Source organism: Desmodus rotundus, chromosome 2, assembly GCF_022682495.2.
Source record: "Desmodus rotundus isolate HL8 chromosome 2, HLdesRot8A.1, whole genome shotgun sequence".
Taxonomy (NCBI): Eukaryota; Metazoa; Chordata; class Mammalia; order Chiroptera; family Phyllostomidae; genus Desmodus; species Desmodus rotundus.
Genome location: NC_071388.1, coordinates 156,462,637 through 156,485,047, shown reverse-complemented (window position 1 = coordinate 156,485,047; position 22,411 = coordinate 156,462,637). Strand labels below are relative to the sequence as shown.

General features: G+C 39.4%; 1 protein-coding gene across 7 annotated transcripts in view; it reads left to right on the top strand.

Moving 5' to 3' along the window:
* Positions 1-22,411, top strand: part of ABCB11 (ATP binding cassette subfamily B member 11) — a 94,175-nt gene that overhangs the window by 22,814 nt on the left and 48,950 nt on the right. For all 7 annotated transcript variants that reach the window (XM_045187473.3, XM_053918756.2, XM_045187471.3 and 4 more), the window contains 6 exons: positions 5,762-5,849; positions 6,955-7,088; positions 8,757-8,928; positions 12,334-12,458; positions 14,455-14,629; positions 20,768-20,881. In XM_045187473.3, coding sequence (XP_045043408.2) covers positions 5,762-5,849; positions 6,955-7,088; positions 8,757-8,928; positions 12,334-12,458; positions 14,455-14,629; positions 20,768-20,881 — 808 coding nt within the window. The remainder of the gene's footprint in view (positions 1-5,761; positions 5,850-6,954; positions 7,089-8,756; positions 8,929-12,333; positions 12,459-14,454; positions 14,630-20,767; positions 20,882-22,411) is intronic.

Here is a 22,411-nt window from a genome sequence, read left to right as displayed (position 1 = left end):
AAATACAGATTACTTTCCCCTCATGAATGCAGATGTAAAATCTTAACAAAATAATACCAAATAGAATTCAGCAATATATAAAAAGAATTACATGCCATAACCAAGTGGGCTATATTCTAGAGAAACACAGCTGGTTCAGTATTTGAAAAAAGTGAATGTTGTCTACTATGTTAACAAGCTAATAAAGAAAACCACATGATCATCTCCATAGATGGAGAAAAAGCATTTGAAAACTCAATATCTATTCATGATAAAAATCCTCAATTTAAAAAAGAGCATCTACAAAAAATCCAATATCTAACATTATATTTAATACTAAAAGTTTGAATGCCCTCCCATTAAGACTGGAAACAAGGTAAGGATGTATGCTCTTACTTCTGTTATTTAACATAGTACTCAAAGTTCTAGCTTGTGCAGTAAGGAAGGAAAGAGGTAAAAAATACTGATATAATACTTAACACTACTGAACTGTATGCTTAACAATGGTTAAGGTAGAAAAAATTGTTATGTGTTTCTTTTTTTTACTGCAATCAAAAAATTTGAAGATGTAAAGGAAGAAATACAACCATCTTTATTGGCAGATGATATGATTTTCAACACAGCAGATCCCAAAGAATCTACAAAAATCTCCTAGAACCAATAAATGAGTTCAGCAAGGTCATGAAATACCAGATAAACACACAAAATTCAATAATATTTTTATATACTAGCAACAAACATGTAGATACCAAAATTCAAAATACAATGTCATTTACAACTGCTTAAAAATTTTTAATTAGGTATAATTCTAGCAAGACATGTACATGATTTGTATGCTGAAAATGGCAAAAGGCTGATGAAAGAATTCAAAGAAGACCTAAATAAATGAGAGACATACTGTGTTACTCAACTGGAAGCTTCAACATAGTAGAGAATTCAGTTCCCCAAAATGATGTACAGATTTAATACAATTTCTTTCAAAATCTCATCAAGATTTTTTGTATATATAGACAAGATTACTCTAAAATTTACATGAGAATGAAAAAGAACTAGAATATCTAAAAGAGTTTTGAAAAAGAAGAATAAAGTATGAGGAAACTATATACCCAATTTTAAGAATATTATATAGTTATAGCAATCAGGGCAGTGTGGAATGGACAAAGGACCAGAATAGAGGACTCAGACCCACGCAAATACAGCCAGTTGTTTGGTGACAAAGGTGAAAAGCAAAGTGATTCAATGAAGAAAGGATAAAGTTTTTATCAAATGGTGCAGAAGTACAATCAAAATGGACCTACACAGATATTAGCTCAAAGTGAATTATAAACTTACATGTAAAAAAATTAACTGCCAAATTTTAGAAAAGTACATGGGAGGCCATTTACAGGTCTAGGCTAGCAAAGGAGTTCTTAAACTTGAAACCAAAAATAATACATAAAAGGAAAAATTGATACTTAGAACTCATCAAAATTAAGAGCCTTGGTCTGCAAAAGGCCTTGTTAAGAGGATAAAGACAATCCACAGACTGGGAGAACGTATTTGCAAATTATATATCTAACAAAGGATTAGGATCTAGAATAGCTAAACAATTCTCAAAACAATTACTAAAATAAATCCAGAATATAGGGAAGGACATGAACAGACATTTCACTAAGGATATAAAGATGGCAAATAAAAACATGAAAAGATGTTCAACAACATTAGTAGGGGGTTAGGAAATGCAAATTAAAATAAAAATGAGATATTAGTATACAAGGTCTGTCCAGAAAGTATCCAACCATGCACTGTGAAAAATGAAAACATTTATTGAAGATGATACAAGATACAAGAAACACTGTACATAAGACAATGATACCTCAGTCCCCTTCAAAGTAGGCACTGTGGGACCTAAACACAGTTCTTCCAATCCCCATCAGCTGCTCTGTTGTGTTTTCCTGAATCTCATTGCTGGTCTAAAATTTCTTCCTTTTCAAAGGTGATTTTAGTTTTCAGAAAAGCGAGAAGTCACAGGGCACCAAATCTGGGCTTAGGGGAGCTGAGTCACCTGGGTGATTTGATGTTTCGCCAAAAAACCGTACAGGAGTGGGCGTGTTGTCATGTTGAAGCTGCTGATCACCAGTAGCCCATAGCGGCAGCTTTGTGAATCATCCAAATAGTTTCTACAGTGGAATGTTCAAGCTTAATGCAAAATTTGATGCAGATTCACTGCTCTACTCGCTCATTCATTTTGAATGCCATGGCCACACAGTACACATACTCACTCAATGGCATCTACGGCCCCCACTGACTAGCACAGTGGAGTTGTTACTGTTCACACATGTGCATTCCAGTCCACTCTCCTTGGCTGCCAGGTTACACCTATGTTGCACAAACTGTTCTCGTTATATTAACAAGGTTGGACTTTTTCCAGAATGACCTTGTACATCTGTCAGAATGACTGAAATAAAAAATGGTGGTAACACCAACTGCTGGTGAGGACGTGGAGGAACTGGATCACTCACACTCTGGTGGGCGTGTAAAGTGGTGCAGCCACTCTGGAAAACAGTTTGGCAATTTTTTAGGAGCTAAACGTGCAACTATTATATGACCCAGCAATTCCACTCTTGGGGATTTATCCCAGAAAAATGAACTTGAATGTAAAAAATAAAATCTTTATTTCTAATAGACAGAGATGGAAATACCCCAGACATGTTTCAATAGGTGAGTTAACTAACTCACCTATAGATGTACAAACTGATACCATGGAATTCCTATACCATGGAATACTACTTAACAATAAAAAGAAATGAGATATTTATGAAACTTGAAAGCTTTATGCTGACTGAAAAAAAGCCAATCCCAAAAGGCTACATTCTTTGTAACTCCATTCAACATTTTTCAAATGACTAAACTACAGTGAGAACAGATTAATGGTAGCCAGTGGGTGAGGGAGGAGTGGGGCCAGATGAAAACATGTGTGGATATAAAAGGACAACATGAGAAATCCTTGAGCTGATGAGAATGTTCTGATCTTGACTAACCAATCTCAACATCCTGACTGTGATATTGTCCTGTAGTTTCCCAAGATGTTAGCACTGGGGGGAAACTGGGAAAGGGCATATGTAATCTCTCTGTATTAGTTATCCTAATTGCTTGTGAATCTATCCTTATCTCAAAATAAAACACTTGATTAAAAATAAACAAACAAAAATAGCTTCCTGGCTAAAAAAAATTGTTGTGGATTCTCTGAAATTAAGATCTAGCCATTCTGGAAGTATACTACCCTCGTGTGTGGATGTTCTAGCGATGTTAGCCAGTGACAAGCCATTTATCCATAGGTCAATGTCCCTCACATTAAGCGATACAGAGCCTCCAGCACCCTGAAACTAGGACATGAACACGTTTCTGCCAGCCTGTGATGCTCAGCTTAGACTTTACACTGATATTCACTCTAACGTGTCAATGCTGTGTGTACAGAGCATGGAACCATTGAAACAAAACTCCTTATCAAGCGATGCAACTTATCGTAATGACCTCCTAGGTATTTCAAATGAGAAACCTGTGACCTTAGTAAATCTGACATCTTGAGGCATAAATTGAGTGATTCAATCTTATGATGCATTTATTTTGTTAGGAAAAGTAAGGAAAGAATCCTTACATATTAATAATTTGTAAAATATCTCTTTCCTTTCCTTCTAATTGTCGTCTCTCTCCCCTCTTCTCTCTTCAACAAATGAGACAGAGGAATCTTAACTTATTCAAGTAGATGTAAGTTAATTTTGCTGTTAAAAAACGGTGCCAATTCTGGGGTCCAAATCACCTGCACAATTATATAATCCTTTCCAGGATTTTATCATCACAAGAGCCTCCCCCCAGGCAGAGGATGAAGAGTTTGATGTGCAGTCAAAGGAACTGAGCCAGCCCACTCTTTTCCTTCTTGTCAGTTATTCCCATAGGTTTGTCCTGTTGTTCCAGAAATATTCTCAAGTAGTCTCTAAACAGATAACTTTTTCTTCCCAAGTATAAAATAGAAACGAGTTAACCATTTATCTCTGGGGTGTCTCAGGAGTGGAAAGAATCATGAACTACACATGTCCTTATTCACACCACTTGGCAATGACATAATTCTCTTGAGCTTCGCCCCAGTAATTCCTGGGGCTGGCTCAGGGCTCAGTTCTCTAAATCCACATAGGTTTGTTTATAACTGGCAACTGTGTTTTTCATGACGGGCACTTTATTACCTCTGCTTGGAGTGTCTGTAGAATGAATGCGCTACAGGAAGTCTAAGTAAAACTTTTTGACAAATGCTCATAGGCTTCTGTTTTGGGATAGCCAAATTGTACTTCACAAACAGAAAACCAAAGTATGGACTCCTTTATACATTGGAAGGCTTTACTCATAATATTGCAGTATAGCTCTATACAGAGATAGTTAGCATTTTGTAAGGCCTCTGACTGTGGATACTTATATATATATCTATATATAAGTTTATGTTTTTCTAGATCTTGTTCATTTTGGGGGGTCACTTAAATCATCATGAAAAACTGGGAATGTGGTGAACACAGACATATTAGCTGGTTTGGAGATTGTCAGAGGGTTGACCGAGGCAGTCACTCCCTTCCTTATTAGCATTTCAAAAGTCAAAGCAAAATCAGGAGACATTTATTGTGTACCTACAATGTGGACGATATTGTACCAGGCTTCAGGCGGTACGAGCAAGCAGCTAGAACCCACATATAAAAATGTATTTAATAAAGATATTGAATAATAGTGCAAGATGGCATAAAATCCATCATGGATAATAGTTTGTTGTGAATAAAATGAATTCTACTTCAACACATGGTTTGAGTTCCGTAGAGGGAGAGAACAGTTCAGGCTTGGTCACGAAAGGAAGTCCTGAGAGAATGCAGAAAGCACGTGGCATGAGAGCCTCTATGCCAAAGACGCTGCTTTCTAATTTTCTGAAGAAATAAATGGACTCCATGTCATTTAGCTTGTCCCTGAGGATCAGGATTGTCATCAACCAATATGTTAATTTTCTAATTATAAAATCCCTTATTTCCTGAAAGCGATCACAGAATAATTGTTTCCTCCCATCCCTGCTCCTTCCCTTGCCAATCCCAAAGCCTGTGCTGCAGCATGACGGCTGTGCTGGGAAATGCGGCATCTTGCTATTTCCCACAAGTTCTTTGGCTTCCACCTTGGAAACTGTCCTGGAGAGTGAAGCTTCCTGGGCTGTGGTCAGCAGGAGGACGGTGCCAGTGAAGTGTTTTTCTGCCTCTGGCGAGATGACACACACTTTCCTCACAGTGTCACTCTGAGATGGAGGACTTGAAAAGCTGAGTTCGACTCCTAAAGCAGGAAGAGTAAGCCTGCTGGTTTACAACACACGTCTCCCTGCCGGTGTCTTTTTGGATACCTGCCTGGCTTTCGAAAACTGTCCTGTAATTATGATCGCTCTATCGCTGCACAAGGAGCCTGAGTGAAGGGGGCCTCAGTGGACAGAGCACTGGGCTGCCATCTAGGGCCCCGGGCTCCCAACACCTGCACATTGCTTACTTCACACCCCTAGCATCTCTGCCTGTAAAAATGCAGGGGGTAGGCATCTTGGCTGTGATTGGTACCATGAGATCTATTCAGGGATTTTGTTGGATTCATTATAATTCTACATAAATAAAATACTTTAACCATATTTAATAGAAACATATAATACATATATTTTAAATTCCTCTGCACCCACAAATGTAATCTTTGGTAGCTTGATCCTACTTGTGAGTCTTAATGTTTTTTCTCTTTTTTGAAGGTTGCTAGATGTTGAAAGCGAAATGATCAAATTTTCTAGTTACTATGCTGGAACTGCTGTCGCGGTACTTATCACAGGATACATTCAAGTGAGTGGTGCCTCTATTTTACTTCTTGATCAACATCTGGGTTGAAAGACATTGCAATGAAATGTACAGTGTACTCTTCAACTTTGAAATTGTTCAGAAGCCCTAGGGACTACAGTTTTATTTGTGGGGGACAGCTGAAGGATTCTTCCCTCAGCTGGAGAGGAGGGTACAAGCAGTTGTCTAGAGAGATGGAGAATGGTCCTTTAGTTTCAATGCCCTGTCCTTCTCTGCCCTCCCTACTTCACCCCCTCTTCTCCACTTAGAAATAGACAGGGTGGGGGTATTTGTAGATGGAGAGTGAATGGCCTGGAGAAAGCAGGGCCCAAGATTTGGAGGAAAGCAAACTTTACTTCTTTTTTCTCCTTCATTGCTAAAGTCTCACCAAAAAAGCATTCCGACTCAAACTCTGTAAACTGAATGTAGAGCTCATTCTAGATTTAAGCCATGGAAAGGCCTGGAGTTACCTAATCCTCATTAAGGAAAAAGGTATTTCATCTTTTGCTGCCTCCTATAGAAAAAATAATAAATGTCTCCAACCCCCATTCACTCAAGAACTCCAGCAAGTTAGTGTTCGCTGAAGAGAGAAATGCCTCGGTTTTTCCATTATGGCACCGAGTGTTTTAATGACAGGCTTATTTTGCTTGGTCGGGGGAATCTTAGCAGATTCCCTGCTATGTCATAATGTTGTCTTGCTTTCTCTGAAAATCATTGTCCTACAGCCTGGAAACTATGTATAAATGCTGTTGGCAGGCCCCTCAGGGGAAAAGTTCACTCAGAAGTGGCATGCAAGGCTAGTAAGTTAAAAGCAATAATTAGTTTTGGCACTGTGAGTCAAAAAGTAAGCTCAATAAGTTTACATCTAAAAGTGGCAGAGCTGGATTCAAACCCAGAGCTCCTGGCTTCCCTGTTCACAGTTGCTCTGTTCACCTCCACTTTTAGGAGCAGATGCCAGCGTTCACACTTTGATTCCCCCAATGAGGCATTTTGTGAAATACTTTCCTTCTTTTCTCACCTGTTATATTGGAAGTATTTTCTTCGGAAAAGAGAAGGAGTTAATGAATATTTTTAACATTGCAATGCTAAATATTCCTTACTCCACTTCCAGATATGCTTTTGGGTAATTGCTTCAGCTCGTCAGATACAGAAAATGAGAACATTTTACTTTAGGAAAATAATGAGAATGGAAATAGGATGGTTTGACTGCAATTCAGTGGGAGAGCTGAATACAAGATTCTCTGAGTAAGTAGCTGGTGGGACATTTTAATGTATGTAGGATTTTTTGATAATAAAACTTTTATTTCTAAATTAAATAACAATTGGAAACATTCTGTTATTTTTGGTATGTTTTGTCTCTAAGTTGGACTTTTATAAGTAGCATGGCTTTCTCATAGGTAATGTGTTATCAAATATGGTCATTATAGCTTGAAGCCAGGATGCTACAATATGGCTTATAGGCCCTTGAATAACTACTAGAAATGAAATATTACAGAAGAGAGCTAAGAGAAGTAGGGTCATTTGTCCTCAAAGAAGAAACTGAGGGGTGTCACAATCTAGGCATCTGTAAGGGAAAATACAATAAAGGAAATTTTCTTGCTTTGACTGTTGAAGTAATGTATAGGAACACATAGAATCAAAAAACAAAAAAATCCATAGTAGTTTGAGAAAGATTCAAACTAAAAAACTGGTTGTAAATCCAGTTTACACCTGAATACTAGTTTGGGTCATTAATAGCCCTCTCAGTAATTCTGAATGAGCCCTGAGTAATTAGAACCAGTTCAAAGGAATTAAGCTTTGAAGCCCCAAGAAAGATCGTGTGTGGTGTAGTGAAGATAAAAGAAGACGGAATGTTAGATTCCAGCCTCACTCCCGTCTCTCACTGTGACCTTGGACAAATGTATAACCTTGCTAGAATACAATTGCTTAATCTCTAGGTAATGTCTTAGGTCCTTTTTTGCTATCAAGTCCTAAACCTTGTTTGCTCCATCTAGACAGGGGATTATGGGAAAGTTCCCAGGAACATCAATTTAATGTAACTATACTCAACTAACATTCTGGAGCACTCATTCTATGCAAGGCATAACGATAGCCACAGAACTCCTAATCTCAAGGACTTTACAGCCTACTGGGAGGCCAAAAGGTGCTAGCAAATAAATAACTAGAGCAAACACATAGTGACTGCTTCCTATATCCTAGGCACTGTTGTACATAATTTATTGTACATATATTAGCTAACCCTTGTTACTACACACTCAGGTAGGGTGTGTCATTATCCCCATTTTACAGACGAGGAAACTGAGGCACCGAAAGGTTAAGTACCTTGCCCAAGAAGAGCTTGTGTTTAAATTCAGGGTCTGGCCCTAGAGTCTCTCCTCTTAACCACTGTTCTATACTGTCTATAAGCAGAATGCAATAATGATATACAGTACACCTACATGTGTACAGATTGGTTACACAACTATGTAAACGCAGGGAGGAAGATATTACTTCTTTCTGGGGAGTTATATAAGTTTTTATGAGTTATAAAAACTTACGAGTTATATAAGTTAGTTGGTATGTGAGAACCTTGAGACTAAAAGGATTTAGCAGATGTAAAGAAGGGAAAAAGGGCTCTTCAGGGCAGACCAAGGGTATTAGCTATAAAAAAAGAGACAAATAAGATGGTTTCCAAGAGCCTTTGCCAGTGTTTCATGGACACCAGCTGGGAAAACTGGGTTAAGGACCAATTTACTTGGCTGTGAGGGGAGAGGCTGGATGACCTCCCAAGCTGCAGCAAATTTTCTGAGATGTGAGCGTCTGCTATGTTTTGCAAGGGCAATGGGGTATGGAGAAGAGAAGGACTGCAATTTCTCAGTAAGACATTTGAATTGACCAATCCATTTTAGTGATCAAAGCCTCTCTTGTTTCCAGTGACATTAATAAAATCAATGATGCCATTGCTGACCAAATGGCCATTTTCATTCAGCGCATGACCACGAGCATCTGTGGGTTCCTGCTGGGATTTTTCCAGGGCTGGAAGCTGACCTTGGTTATCATCTCTGTCAGCCCTCTCATTGGGATTGGAGCAGCCATCATCGGTCTGGTAAGAATGTCTTCTCATTTCTCTCTGTGGGAAGGCACTGGCTCTGAGGCATAGCCAAAAATATAAGTTTGAGTCCCTTCTCCTGAGTATTGTTGGTCGACATTGTTATCATTATTTTGATTGATTAATCCTCAGTATCAAATAACATCCCATAGATTAGGGATTAATGATATTTTAATAACAGAAACATTAATGTATTAATAACAGTAATATTATTTATAATACATTTATCGAGCATTTACTATTGTGCCAGGCACTATGAGGAACTTTATACACATTATCTATAATCTTTATGATGATCTTATCAAGTATTAATGCCATTTTAAATATAAGGAATGGAGACTCAGAGAAGTAAGGGGACTTGTCTGGGACTGCACAGCTAGTGAGTGACAGAACAGAATTCAAATTCCAGGGAGACAGATGGAAATTTCCACCCACTCTCCAAAATGCCTATTGCTTCTCTGGTCTTCCAAGCTCAGATGCTCCCCCTCACAAAGAAAGGCCCAATAAATATACCCATGTCAGTGACAAGCACCTAAGAGATTTCTGCAGTCATGGCTATGTTCTCCAATCCATCTGATCAGTTTCAGAGAGATTACCTGGTTCATTCTGAGCAGTTTCCCAGTCACAGTCTCCATTCCCCAGGTATGCAGGCCAAGAAAAAATGTAGGAATAGAAATTTTGGGTTATTCCAGTTAAAACACACTTCCAAAGATTGAGACATTATTATAGCTTACTTTTAGAGCAGCCACAATCAGATAGCAGGTCCTGGGACCACGGACACTAATAATTTGCAATAAGTGAGAGTAGAATTCAAGTGAAAAGCTCACATTATTGAGCAATAAGTACAATAAATACCAAATATCATCTCCATGATATTTGGAGCAAATATTGGGTTGGCCAAAAAGTCTGTATGGTTTTTTCCATAAAATAAAAGATACATTTTTCATTTTCACCAATAACTTTATTGATTTGGGTATTTTGAACATGCAGGCTATCTCCCACATGGTATAATGTTGATCGTTCTCAATTCATGTCTTGATTCGATTGCTATCGACTTCAATTGGTCTACTGGACTGATTGAAACCTCCAGGGAGAAATCTCCAGCACGAAACTTTGCAAACCAATTTTGACACGTTCACCAGTCACAGCATCTTCTTCATACACTGCACAAATCTTTTGCTCTGCTTCAGTTGCATTTTATGTTTCTTGAAATAATAAAGAATAATATGCCAAAAATGTTGCATATGTTCTTCCATCTTCAATATTAAAATGATTACACAAACATTCACCAATGTTGATAAGTTTTTTAAATGCGCACTGATATGAAAGCTGTCACAATATAATTGTTTTAAATGAAGTTAAAGACAACTATGCACTACTAGAGCCATCTTATGGAAAAAACCAAATGAACGTTTTGGCCAACCCAATATTCTCTGCCACCCACTGGTGTTATTACCCAAATGTTTCCCAGATAATACAGAGTGACAACAGCAAAAACTCACTCCACTGAACTAGGTCACCGCCTGCATCTTTCACCTGGCTTAAGAAAGATGTGTTTAACTCGTCCAAACTTCAGTTTCCTCATCTTAAAAACAAGGGTAGTACCTCCCAGTCACTGTGATGATTTAAGACATAATCCATGTTATGCATTTAGCCCAGCAGCAGACACAGAATTAATTACTAAGAAAGTATTAGCTTTTATGTTTTTCCTATCCACCATATCATGCAAGCTTTGTAAAAAGCTTTTCTGCCCAATGCTTTCTAGCTGCACTCTATAAAAGCCCCAGTTTCTGTGGAGGGTCTTCAGGGATTCTGTGAATATTTGATTCAGCTTTTTTCCCCACCAAATACATTTAATGTCTTTCTTTAAACCCATGATAAATTAATACTCACACTTTGACGAATCCCAGTCATATTTGAACATATTGGAGACCAGCACGTGGCCTGGCTTCCATGGGTCAGGCTTAGAGCACAGTTTCCCTTGTCTCAGCGCCCACCTTTCACCTTCCTGTAAGTGCGTCACTGATGGGTGCTGTGGTAGGTCTGCACTGGTTTCTTCTTGAATTCAAGTCCGTGCACGTTTGTGTAAAATGATACAAGCCATTTCACTGGGCTCAATTAAAAAGCGAAGCAAAGCAAAACAAGAAAAAAGGGGGAGGGGCAATGTGGGAGGTAGTAGAGGTTATGGGTTGTGTTTGCTGTGACTTCTACACTTGCAATAAGAAACAGGCGCACTTGGTAGATATTTCCCAATCGACATTTCTGAAGCTCCCGTGTCAGTTTAATTGAAATATCCTGAGATTAGTTAATGTGCCATTACAACAAAAACTGACAACATCCATAGCTACTTAATTATCTTGTTACTCTGCTGCCAGTACATACTGGTGAAATAAATTAGAAAAGGGCCGGGAAAAACTGCATGTCATCCGTAACACCCACATTTTAATGTTGATGAAAATACCTCACTTTTTCCTTTTCTCATTGTTGCCTTTTCAATTCACTAATGTTTTATAAAATGTGGACTTGTGAAATAAATATATCGTAATAAAATACCTTTACTTATTTTACATCTCAGAACTGTGCTTAAGATTTTGTTTGCTAAGTGTTTTGCTGCTGAAAGTTTGGAAAAACTTTGAAGATAAACCCTCTTAGTGTGGGTACTATATATTTTTTAGACTTCTGAGTGAGTCAATTTTTCACAATATTTGCATTTTTCCCCTTCTTGTTTCCTCATCTGTGCCAGAAATCTTTTTGGTGGTTAATTCTAACTCAGACTCAATCCAAGTCCTATTGTAGAGAAAGTAACTTGTTTAATATTAAGTGCAACGTCTTTTTATTTCATTTTTTAAACAGCAAAGGTAGTTGAGCCCCTATAGCTGAGTGAAAACAGTGTAATATTTACCTAAAGCTTTCTCCGATGGAATTACCTCTGCCTCATTGCGCCTCTGCGTGCTCACGGCCTCTCTGGTCATTCCACACTCAGACCAGCAGGATTCCTGCACTGACCTCTGGCCTTTGCCTCTGCTGTTTGTCTGTGAGTTGTGCTATTGTCTTTGGCCCAGTGGCAATGAAATGTGACATGATCTGACTTGAAAACTTCATTACTGTAACAACTGAAGCACTGCAGTCTCACAGAATGCCCTGCTGGGGACTTAACTCTGCATGAGGGTTTCTGAGGCTGGCTTTTAATGTAGTCGTTTTGATACGTCAACAACCAGACACCAGTGGATGAGGCTTAGCATGGGTCATGGACCAAAGTCCTCCCCTGAGAATGCTGTTACAGTGAGAATCTAGTTTTGTATTAACCCATGCCACCAGTTTGCTCACCTAAATGAATCATCGAGTGACAGACTGACATGATTACTTGGTCTTTACCTTTTATTTTCTTCTTTTGGATTTTAGAGTGTGTCCAAGTTTACCGACCATGAATTGAAGGCCTATGCCAAAGCAGGGTCGGTGGCGGATGAAGTCATTTCATCCATTCGAACCGTGGCTGCTTTTGGTGGTGAGAAAAGAGAGGTTGAAAGGTTGGTTAATCGAAATGTCTGCTGGGGCCGTGGCGGAGGTGAAAGAGGGCATAAGGGGGATAAATGGTAATGGAAAAAATACAATGAAAGAAAAATTTTTTTTAAATGTCTGCCACTTTTCTGAATTTCCTTTATCCTGGAACTTCCCTATTTTTTTTTGTACAAAGTGGCAGTTTCACCTTGGTCTATGCTACCCTGAGGGAGCTTTTGTTCAAAAGGGAGCTTGGCAGAATAATGAGATTGATCGAAGCACTCTAAGGGCCCCTCAGTTAGGTGTGTGTGTTGAAGAGCTTCGAGTGGGCAATTTTTAGGAAGCCATCTGAGGTTCAGAGTTTACTTCAAGCTCTGGTGGGGCGGACGCACGCGTGCTGTACCGCATGCCAGTCTGCAGCACTGTTTGCTGCCCTTCAGGAAAAGCCTGCATGACCTAAAGTGCAGTTTCACACATTTTTGTTGAACCCAATGTGTTTTATTCAGCTATTCTACTGCACATTCCTTGTAAGGTCTCAGGTTTCAGTTTAATCAAAAATAATTGAGCATTGGTATATTATAGACCATCATTCTAGGAGATTAATTCTTAATGAAAATAAAAACCTAAGCGACCAAAACAACATAGTTGCCAAACAGTTGTTTTTACTTATTCTTCCATTCGTCTAGTATTTATTGAGTGCTTACACACGCCAAGTGCTGATTTTATAAAATAACCGCCAACTTAATTAAACTCTTATTTCATCTGTTACAGATTTAGTATGATGGTGTCATTCTCACTTGCTAGCAACTTCACCAAATAAAAAATAGAACAGGATTTATAATCTTTAATTTTCCTCTTTTTTTATTTGCTTCTTTTTTTATTTTTATTGTTGACACTATTGTAGATGTCCCCATTTTCTCTCTTTTTGCCTCCTACCTCCCAGCCCCCACTCTGCCTTCCCTCTGGCCATCCTCACACTCTTGTCTGTGTCCATGGGTCATTTGCTTCTTTTGGTTTGTGGAATGAAATTATCTTATTTCTCATAAAAATTTCAGTAGCATATTTCCTCCACTATGAAATGTATTATCTTCTTTTTTTTTTTTAAGATTTTATTTTAGACAGAGGGGCAGGGAGAAAGAGAGATAGAGAAACATCAATGTGTGGTTGCCTATCACACTCCCCCTACTGGGGACCTGACCTGGACCTCAACCCAGGCATGTGCCCTGACTGGGAATCGAACCAGAGACCCTTTGGTTCGCAGGGGGCACTCAATCCACTGAGCCACACCAGCCAGGAGAAAGGTATTATCTTTTACTGTTAATAAAACAAGCAGTGTAAATGTTTTAAAAATGTAACAAAAATAAGCTAGACCTTCAGTTTTGTCCCATGAAATGTTTAAAATTCTCCATTAATTTATTTTTGGGGATGTAGGAAGGCAGTTACAGAATGCCTGAGCTTTAAGACGATGCCCGTTGTTGACGGCCAGATGACAGAATTACTGAAGCTTAGTGCTTGGACTGAATTTCCAGATAGTTAGCCGTGTCCCACGGTGCGAGTCTGACCTGTCACGTTACAGCAGAGCATTCTTGGTCTCAGGGCAGATGGGTGAGCGCATGTGGTGCAAACAGTAGTTTCAAACCTGGGAGGGAAACGGTTATATCATTTTCTGATAGGAAGCATGCCATGTGGTTTAATAAAACAAGTTAAGCACAAATAGTGCTGGGTTTCTCCTATCCAAATGTTGTGCTGAAAAATTCTTTTCTCTTGAGGGCAAAGCTTACCCCACTGTACTCACCCAGGAAGTAATCAACTAGGAGGCTTTGTTAAGCATCATCCCTTCAACTCATTTCATTGCCAGGTTTAAACAAACTACACAGAAGCTGCTGTTTTCTTTCCTTACAGCAGCTCTGTGTTTGGTGCTTTTATAATCATTGAAGAAGCCACTGCATTGTGGTCTGTTTGAAACACTCTAACCTGTGCTGCTACTTCTGCTGATGAAATAGACTCACGTGTTTCTCTTCACAGGTATGAGAAAAATCTTGTGTTTGCCCAGCATTGGGGAATTAGAAAAGGGATAGTGATGGGATTCTTTACTGGATTCATGTGGTGTCTCATCTTCCTGTGTTACGCACTGGCCTTCTGGTACGGCTCCAAACTTGTCCTGGATGATGGAGAATACACAGCAGGAACCCTTGTCCAGGTACCTTGGTTTTGATGACCCTCATATAACATTTCCTGTTGGCATCTCAGAAAAGCCTGCAGTTAAGGCATTTCATTTATTCCTTTACTGTCTGAGGGAGGAAAGTGTCAGTGATTTGATGGAGCCCATCTGCAGAAATAAGCAATATGTATACATTTTTATAGTAAAGGGATGCTGAGCATTTGAGCTGATGAGCCAGGGGTTTAATGATTTCCAATTAAATGAAGGTTTTATAGCTGTAAAACAATGATTTTTCTGACGGAGTCCAAAAAATAATGTGCCAAGAAAATTGAAAGTCAGCGATCTCTCAGTGAAAAATTAACCACTCATATAGTTGAACCTAATGATAGCACAAGATATGTGTTAATGGACATATTTGTGGAAGCATAATGAGTTACTAAAATGTCAAGCCAATAAAATCCTCAACTGAACAGATAATACAAACATATTTTATCGGTCACTTGTGCTATAGCCATACTGCAACTAATACCATAAATACTTTAACTTTCCGTGTCCTTTGAGTCGCTCGTGCAAGGATTAGTGAATGCCTACTATATGCCAAACCCACACAAAGTGCAGGAGTTTCAACAGTAAGCAAAAGAAATGTGATTTTTGCCCTGATGGAATTTATAGCTTAACAGGGAAGATAAGCAAGAAATAAATAATCACTTAAATGCTTAATGGCAAATGCTAACAAGCATTGTAAAGTAGAGGACAGGGAACCTTTACAGTGCCTAGCAGGATACCCAGGTGTGGTGGGTCAGGGAAGGCTAGTGTTCCTGCTCACTCTCCCAGGGCTTTTCCTCCTTAGCTCAGGGCCCTTCCTGTTGCAGCTGAACCATAGTCATTGTTCGGATTCTCAGCTGAATGGCACTACCCCAGCCGGGCTTCCCAGCTCATCCGCTCTTTTATTCTCCAGTTCGGCTTGCTGAACTTTTCCTTCAGAGTACTTGAATGACACCGAACATTTGCATTTGTTTACATTTGTTCCCACGCCTTCCCACCCTCACACAGTAAGCTCTGCACCAGGCCAGCAAGGTAAAATGTAAAATATATGTTTAATTTGGCCTATTAATCATTTAACTGTGTATAATTTAAGCATATTAATTCTTCTATAAAATATTTTGTCCCAGATTCTAGATAGAATGGGCACCAATTAACAATAAAAAAAAATCTTGTATACTAGAAATTTACTAATGAGAAGCCTGAGATTTGAGATTTACTGCTTTAATAGAAATACATTTCTAGAGAAAGTTGAATGGAAATTTTATTTGCAAATAGAAAAGATTACCACAGGTCAAAACATAATCATTCTGCTCCACAGACTTTATTTCATTAGCGCATAATACACTAAGAATGACTTTTAAAATCCAGCTATTCTTTGCAAGATGAACAGCTGGCATCGCTTGATCTTTGTTTAAAAAATTAAATATGATAATGCATGTTAAGCTGTTTTATAAACTTTAAAGGGATGGTATAGATGGAAAGTGTTATCATTATCATAATTTAACCACATTTTCAACTTTGATATTTGAACATTTATCACATTTGAAAAGCCAGTGAAAATATTGCAGGTCTGAAATCTGACTGTAAAGTCTCTTTTCTTTATTGACCTAATGAATCTCAGAACTTCCAGCATTTACCAGACTAGAGATACCAGCAGTTGATTTTAGTCACAGCTGCTTACACCTGCTCGTTCTGCAGAAGCTCGTGCATTGAGAAAAGACATCCTTCCTTTCATTCCATGCCTGCAAGGAGAGGACAGATGTGTGCACAAAGAAGAATTGAGGGAAACCAAATTGGTAAATTGGAAATTAAATAATGTACGATTCCAATTGGAAATTGGAATCTGATTTCAAAAAAATCCTTGATAACTCTCTCTAGCAAGAATCCACTTTTATGGTTCTATTAAAAGAAAAATGGAGGCATATTAAAACTTTTGGGAGTTTATTTGAGCAAAAATAATACTGTTATGGGAGAAACTCAGTTCTTCTTGCCAAAACAGTAAAGAATTACAGACCAGCAAGCCTATTAGTGTGCAAGCAAGGTGTATGAGTGCTAACTTCTAGTGGGAGAGCAAAAGCAAGGGTGGCAAGAGCACAGTGGCCAAAGGCTGGCCAGCACCTGGGTGGCCAAAAAAACAAAGAGGTGGCCAGAGGTCAGGTGCCCAGGGTCCCACAACCCCCCTGTGTGGCAAGAGAACCAAGAGAATGAGTCCTTTGTCCTGAGGACTTATATAATTGGTGGGAAGTGGGTTAGGGAGTTACATTTTGATTGACAGGTAAAGGTGGTACCAGATTTCCCCTGAGAAGACATGACTACCCAGATGTAGGTATGTGTGGGGGTCTGTTAGTCTGAATCCTTATCTTGCTCCAGACTCTATTTATTCATTTTGTGTATGTGACAGGAGGCAGGCAATCAACCAAAGTTGTTTTATGGGCTTTTCTTGAGCGCTGTGGACCCCCTTCCCTTCCCCTTCCAGGCTTTGGGATGAATATACAGTCTCAAGCTTTTCCCAACTAGTGGAGATGATACACACAGACTTATACCCTCCTTCACTATCATAGTTTTGCTCATGTTGTTCAGGATGCCTGGCCATCTTATCAGACCAGGCTCAGGACTGCTGGGTCCATGGTTGAGAAATGTCTTCCTTTGCTTCTAGCCTCCTGTATTAAGTTCTTTGTTAGATTGTAATGGTGAGGGCCCTGTCTTTATTTCTCCTCTGGCCACTCATTCCTACATGCTACCTAACAATACCAATCAGGCAGTGCCAAAAACAGAAGTCATTAGAAGGGCTTCCTTCACTGATAGAAGTGAGGGGAAAGACATAGAGAAGAGGCTGAAACAAAGCAAGGAAATTATTTGATTGGTTGTAACTTAAATAGTTGCCATATTTGAAGATGCCTAATTGGCTGTTTCTGATTGGTTGTCCTTAGGTTTTGATTTCTTAACCTTGAGGAATTTCAGGCTTAGATTTTGGTTTGCTTATATAGGCTGCTAAGGCATTAAAGCCACCTCAGTCTAATTACCTCCTTGTTTAATTAATTTAACAGTTCTCATCTTCAAGTTTCCTGACAGTTGGATTGTGGGCTAAGCTATAACTTCTGTAAATAATTCCTTCTCTCAATTGATACTTCTTGAGTATTTACTATGTGTAGACATGGGATACTACATGCTTCTAACATTTTAGTCATCAATTTTTTTTCAGTTTTTAAAAAATTTTATTTTTCAATTACAATGTACATTCAACATTATTTTGTATCAGCGTACAGGTGTACAGCACATTGGTCAATCATAAACTTTACAAAGTGCTCCTTTCAATATTTCCAGTGCCCACCTGGCACCATATGTAGTCATTACAATGTTATTGACTATACTCCCTATATTAGTCATCAATTATTAATGCACATTTTACTCTTAACCTCTTCTTGCAAGCCTCCTCTTGTGCTTCAAGAAATTTTTCTTCAGGAAGGTGAGAGACATCCTTTAACAATATAATCATTGATCATTCTCCCCTCTCCCCGCTTCTTCCTCTTTCCCCTTTCCTCTCTCTCTTTCACTCATGCATGCGTGCACATTGTTGGCTGTACTTCTGAGCAGCAAACTATGAAGACTGAGTATGCATGAGTTGAGTGTTTCAACCACTAACCTAATTAACAATTAGGTTAATCCGATGCATTTTGTGATGCACAAAATCATTATTGGCTGCGTGGTAATTGGGCATAAATGCTAAGTAGTTCACATAAATGACTGTAATTAGTATCACTTGTACCCGGACAAAAATCATGCTCTGTGATTTATTAGAATAAAAGATGAAAGGGAACTGAATGATGCAGAAGGCTGCTCTTTCATCCCCCTCTTAATTTTCAGGACTCAATAATAAAAAATAATAGCAGTAATAGAGAGGAACATTATTCAGTGTATACAAGGTATGAAGCACTGAATGAGGTACTTAATAAAATTACCATATGTAATACAACTTCATTGTGTAACTGGTGTCATTATACTACCACTTAAAAATGAAATGAAGCAATGAAGATGAGAAATATGTGCCAAGTAGTATGGAGCAGGATTTGAACTCAGGTCTCTGTGACTCCAGAGCCTGACCCACTAACCACATTTTCCTGCCTCTGGATCTGTCTTCCAAGGGGCCACAGATCCCCTTTACTCCAGCACAGCACCCCCATGGACAGGTTATTTGCCAGTGGTCCTTCCTGCCTTCTCTTTTCTCACACTAGTGTCCACAGGGCTAACAAGTGGTATCTGGAATGAGAAATGATGGTCTATTGGGATGTGTGCTCGCTACTGTGAGGTACTAGGTGCTTGCCCCGGTCCCGTCTCACTCACTTTTCTCCTAAGAACCCTGACAGGGACCTTTGCTTGAGCTAATGCTTGCAAAGCCTGGCTGAGCAAGGATTTGACCCCCCCCAAACCTCAGTGTAGGACCCTTGTGAGTCAGTCTAGAATCTAGACCAGGGGTCAGCAAACTATGGCCAGCAAGCTAAAGCCAGTCTGGTACCTGTTTTTATAAATAAAGTTTTATTGGAACACAGCCACAGACATTTGTTTAATATTGCCTATGGCTGCTTTTGTACTAGATAGCACAGTTGAGTAATTGCTTCAGAGCCCATGTGGCCTGAAAAACCTAAAATGTTTATTCTCTGGTTATTCACAGAAAATGTTTACTGACCCCTAATCATTATGGAAGCTTTCCATAATACATATGGAAGGCTTCCTTTGCTCAGGTAGGAAGATCTTGGATGAAGTGGTTTTAACCCAAATTATACCACAATTACTATTCTGTCTGTTCTTCTTATCTCTTCCTAAGTGTGGAATCTTGCTTATTTCATCATCACCATCATCACTATAATTTATGTGGCTGAACTGGATTGATCACCTTTAGATGCATTATCTCATTTAATGCTCATAAAAATCCCATGAGATATATACTCGCATTATCCCTGTATTGCAGATAAAGAAACTGGGGCTTGAAAGATTATGCAATCTGTCCATAGAAGGAACTACCTGCCATAGACAAGGAAAAGAAACAAGAAGGACAGATGAAGAGATGATGTTTGTCCCCATGCATTGAGTGGGGAAGTCAGGGAGAAGTCAAAAGGAGGCTGGCCCACATAATCCTGACATGTGGAGTGGAGAGGTTACTGAAGAGGGAGGGAGATGGCCGGGAGGCTCTGAGAAGTCCCATGATCCAGCCATAAGGAAGAGAGGGGGTGGAGAGGGACTCTGGGAAGAATCTAGCTCATGAAACCCCCGCAGACCAGGATCAATTGATTACCTGAAGAAGACAGCATTCATGCAGAAGGCAACCTTTAGCTCAGCAGGTAATTGTAGTCCCCGACAGATGGTGGCCATTGAAACAACCTCCATGTGAGTCATGAGACTAGCAAGCATCTTTGGTTGAAAAGGTGGAGAGAAGGAGTCCTGTGCTCTTCCTAGAGGCCAATGTGAAGAGTTGCCTCATTGCCTCTTCCTTTATACACAGCACTGATAAAAACAGTGCTGCTTGGTAGGAACATCTAGCCATCCTCAGGTAGCCTTCACCTAACCTAGTGAGATGGCTGGACTGGTGAGTCAAGGACAGCTTCCCCAGCTCTGCACAGGAACCTCTCCACTCCACTGCGTGCAATCTCCAGCAGATGAGCCTGGGAGGTAGATAGAATGTCAGTCATGAATCTGGGTTTAGATATCGCTCTACCACCTAATATGTGTTGTAACCTCTACACACATCTGTTTCCATACATATCTTTTATAAGGACTAAATGAAGTAGTACAGGTGAAGCACTCAAATATACCTTATTATTGCTGTTATTATATTTGGTAGTAGTACAGTACTCGTAGTAGTAGCAGTAGTTATCCTAATAACTAGTATACTAGTAGCAGTAGTGCAGCAATAGCAGTATAGCAGATCCATATTACACATACCGATCTCTAGGACAATCAAGTTAATTGTAGCGTCTTTATTGTTTCAAGGACCCTTTAACCAGAGAAACCATTTTAAGGCTATTTATATAATAAATTATCATATCACTATTGTAAACTACTTTGTGCTGATTGAAATCTCCAAGTTCACATGGATAGCCCCAAAACACATGAAAACTATGTTTATCTCCTCATCAGATTTTCCTCAGTGTCATAGTGGGAGCTTTAAATCTTGGCAATGCATCTTCTTGTTTGGAAGCCTTTGCAACTGGCCGTGCAGCAGCCGCCAGCATTTTTGAGACAATAGACCAGGTATGTAAAAGCCGAAAGTAAAGGCCATTCACAGGTTGGTGTGGGAAGAGAAATGAACTCTTGAGGAATTTACCCTCAGTGTGAAAAGCACAAGGACAAAATCAAGGGGGAGGGTAGAGGTGGGGGAGGGAGGTGGGACTGGCTGGGGTGGGGTGGAGGGATGGGGAGAAAATGCAGACAATTGTAACTGAATAAAAATAAAAAAAATAAAAAAATAAAAGCTATGAGGAACTCTCACACTGCCCTTAATTCAGTTGTACATAACAAATGTTGTCAGGAGTCACACCCTATTTTGAACTGGGCATGCAAGAGTGAAACAGAATCAATAAGGATCCTGCTGTTGCATAGTAACTGGGAAACAGGCAATAAAGATGTAAGCACATTCAAAGATAAGATAACATTGAACAGGACACTGAAAGAAATAAAATAGGCCAGTGTGATAGCAATTAGGGGTGGGAAAGAGTCTTTAAATTGAGTGATGGTGATTGCATCATCTCTGAGGAGGAAGCATTTGAGCTGAGCACCAAAGGAGTAGAGTTGGCCATGCAAAGGGAGACTGGGAGTGGGGTAGGGGTGGTGCATGGGAGGTAAGAGAGGGAAAGGTATTCATGGAAGAAAGGCTTCCAGTTGGAAAAGGGCCTGGTGAAAGCGAGGAACCAAAACAAGGTCAGTGTAATGCAGCAGAGTAAGCAAAGGACAGAGGCTGGAGGAATGGGAAGGGACTAGATCATGCAGGATTTGAAGGCCAAGTTCATGAGACTGGATTATCTATGAAATGTGATGGAAAGTCTATACAAGCTTGAAAAGCACCCTGGTAGTGTGGCTAGGATTTTACTGGTTAATCTCCTGAATCAAGCTAGAAAGTCAAAATCCAAGAACAGAAAGGGAAGATGGCGGCAATGCGTTTTTCTTTCTCTCTGAAAAAATGCCCTGGGCTAAGAGAAGCCCTGTAAATCCAGAGGTGCTTTGTGGGCTCCCTAAGTCATCCCTGTGTATGAGGCATGTAACCTGCCTGAGAAAATTTCTCATCACTTTATCTGTTTTATATTTTGGGGTTTTATGTGTTTGAGATATGAAGAGATTGTTGAAATTGCATAGCCCTGTTGAACAATCCAATTCCACCTCATCCTTGGGTTGTTATGTGCTCAACTAAGATGATGTGTCTAAAAGGCCTCTGAAATTATTTCAAAAAATTAAGACTTTTAAAAATTGTTTTATTATTTTTACTAAAGACCCAAGAAGAAAGTAAGTTATACCATAGCTTCAAATAGAGGTATGATCATGAATTGCTCTCACTGGTGTGGAAAAGAAAAGAAGCTGACCCGGGAGTGTTTGGCAGCAGGAGAAGACCCGCACTCTTACCTGGCTAACTGCGGTGCTTAAGTTGCAGGTTAGGCTCACTGCTAACAGCAGCAGAGGTGAAATTCAGCACATCAATTGAAAGTTTGTAGTGTTTGAGGACACAACCTGAGCACATTCAGTTGGTTTTCATCATCATTTATAATAGATACTCAAATGTTAGACCCCAGT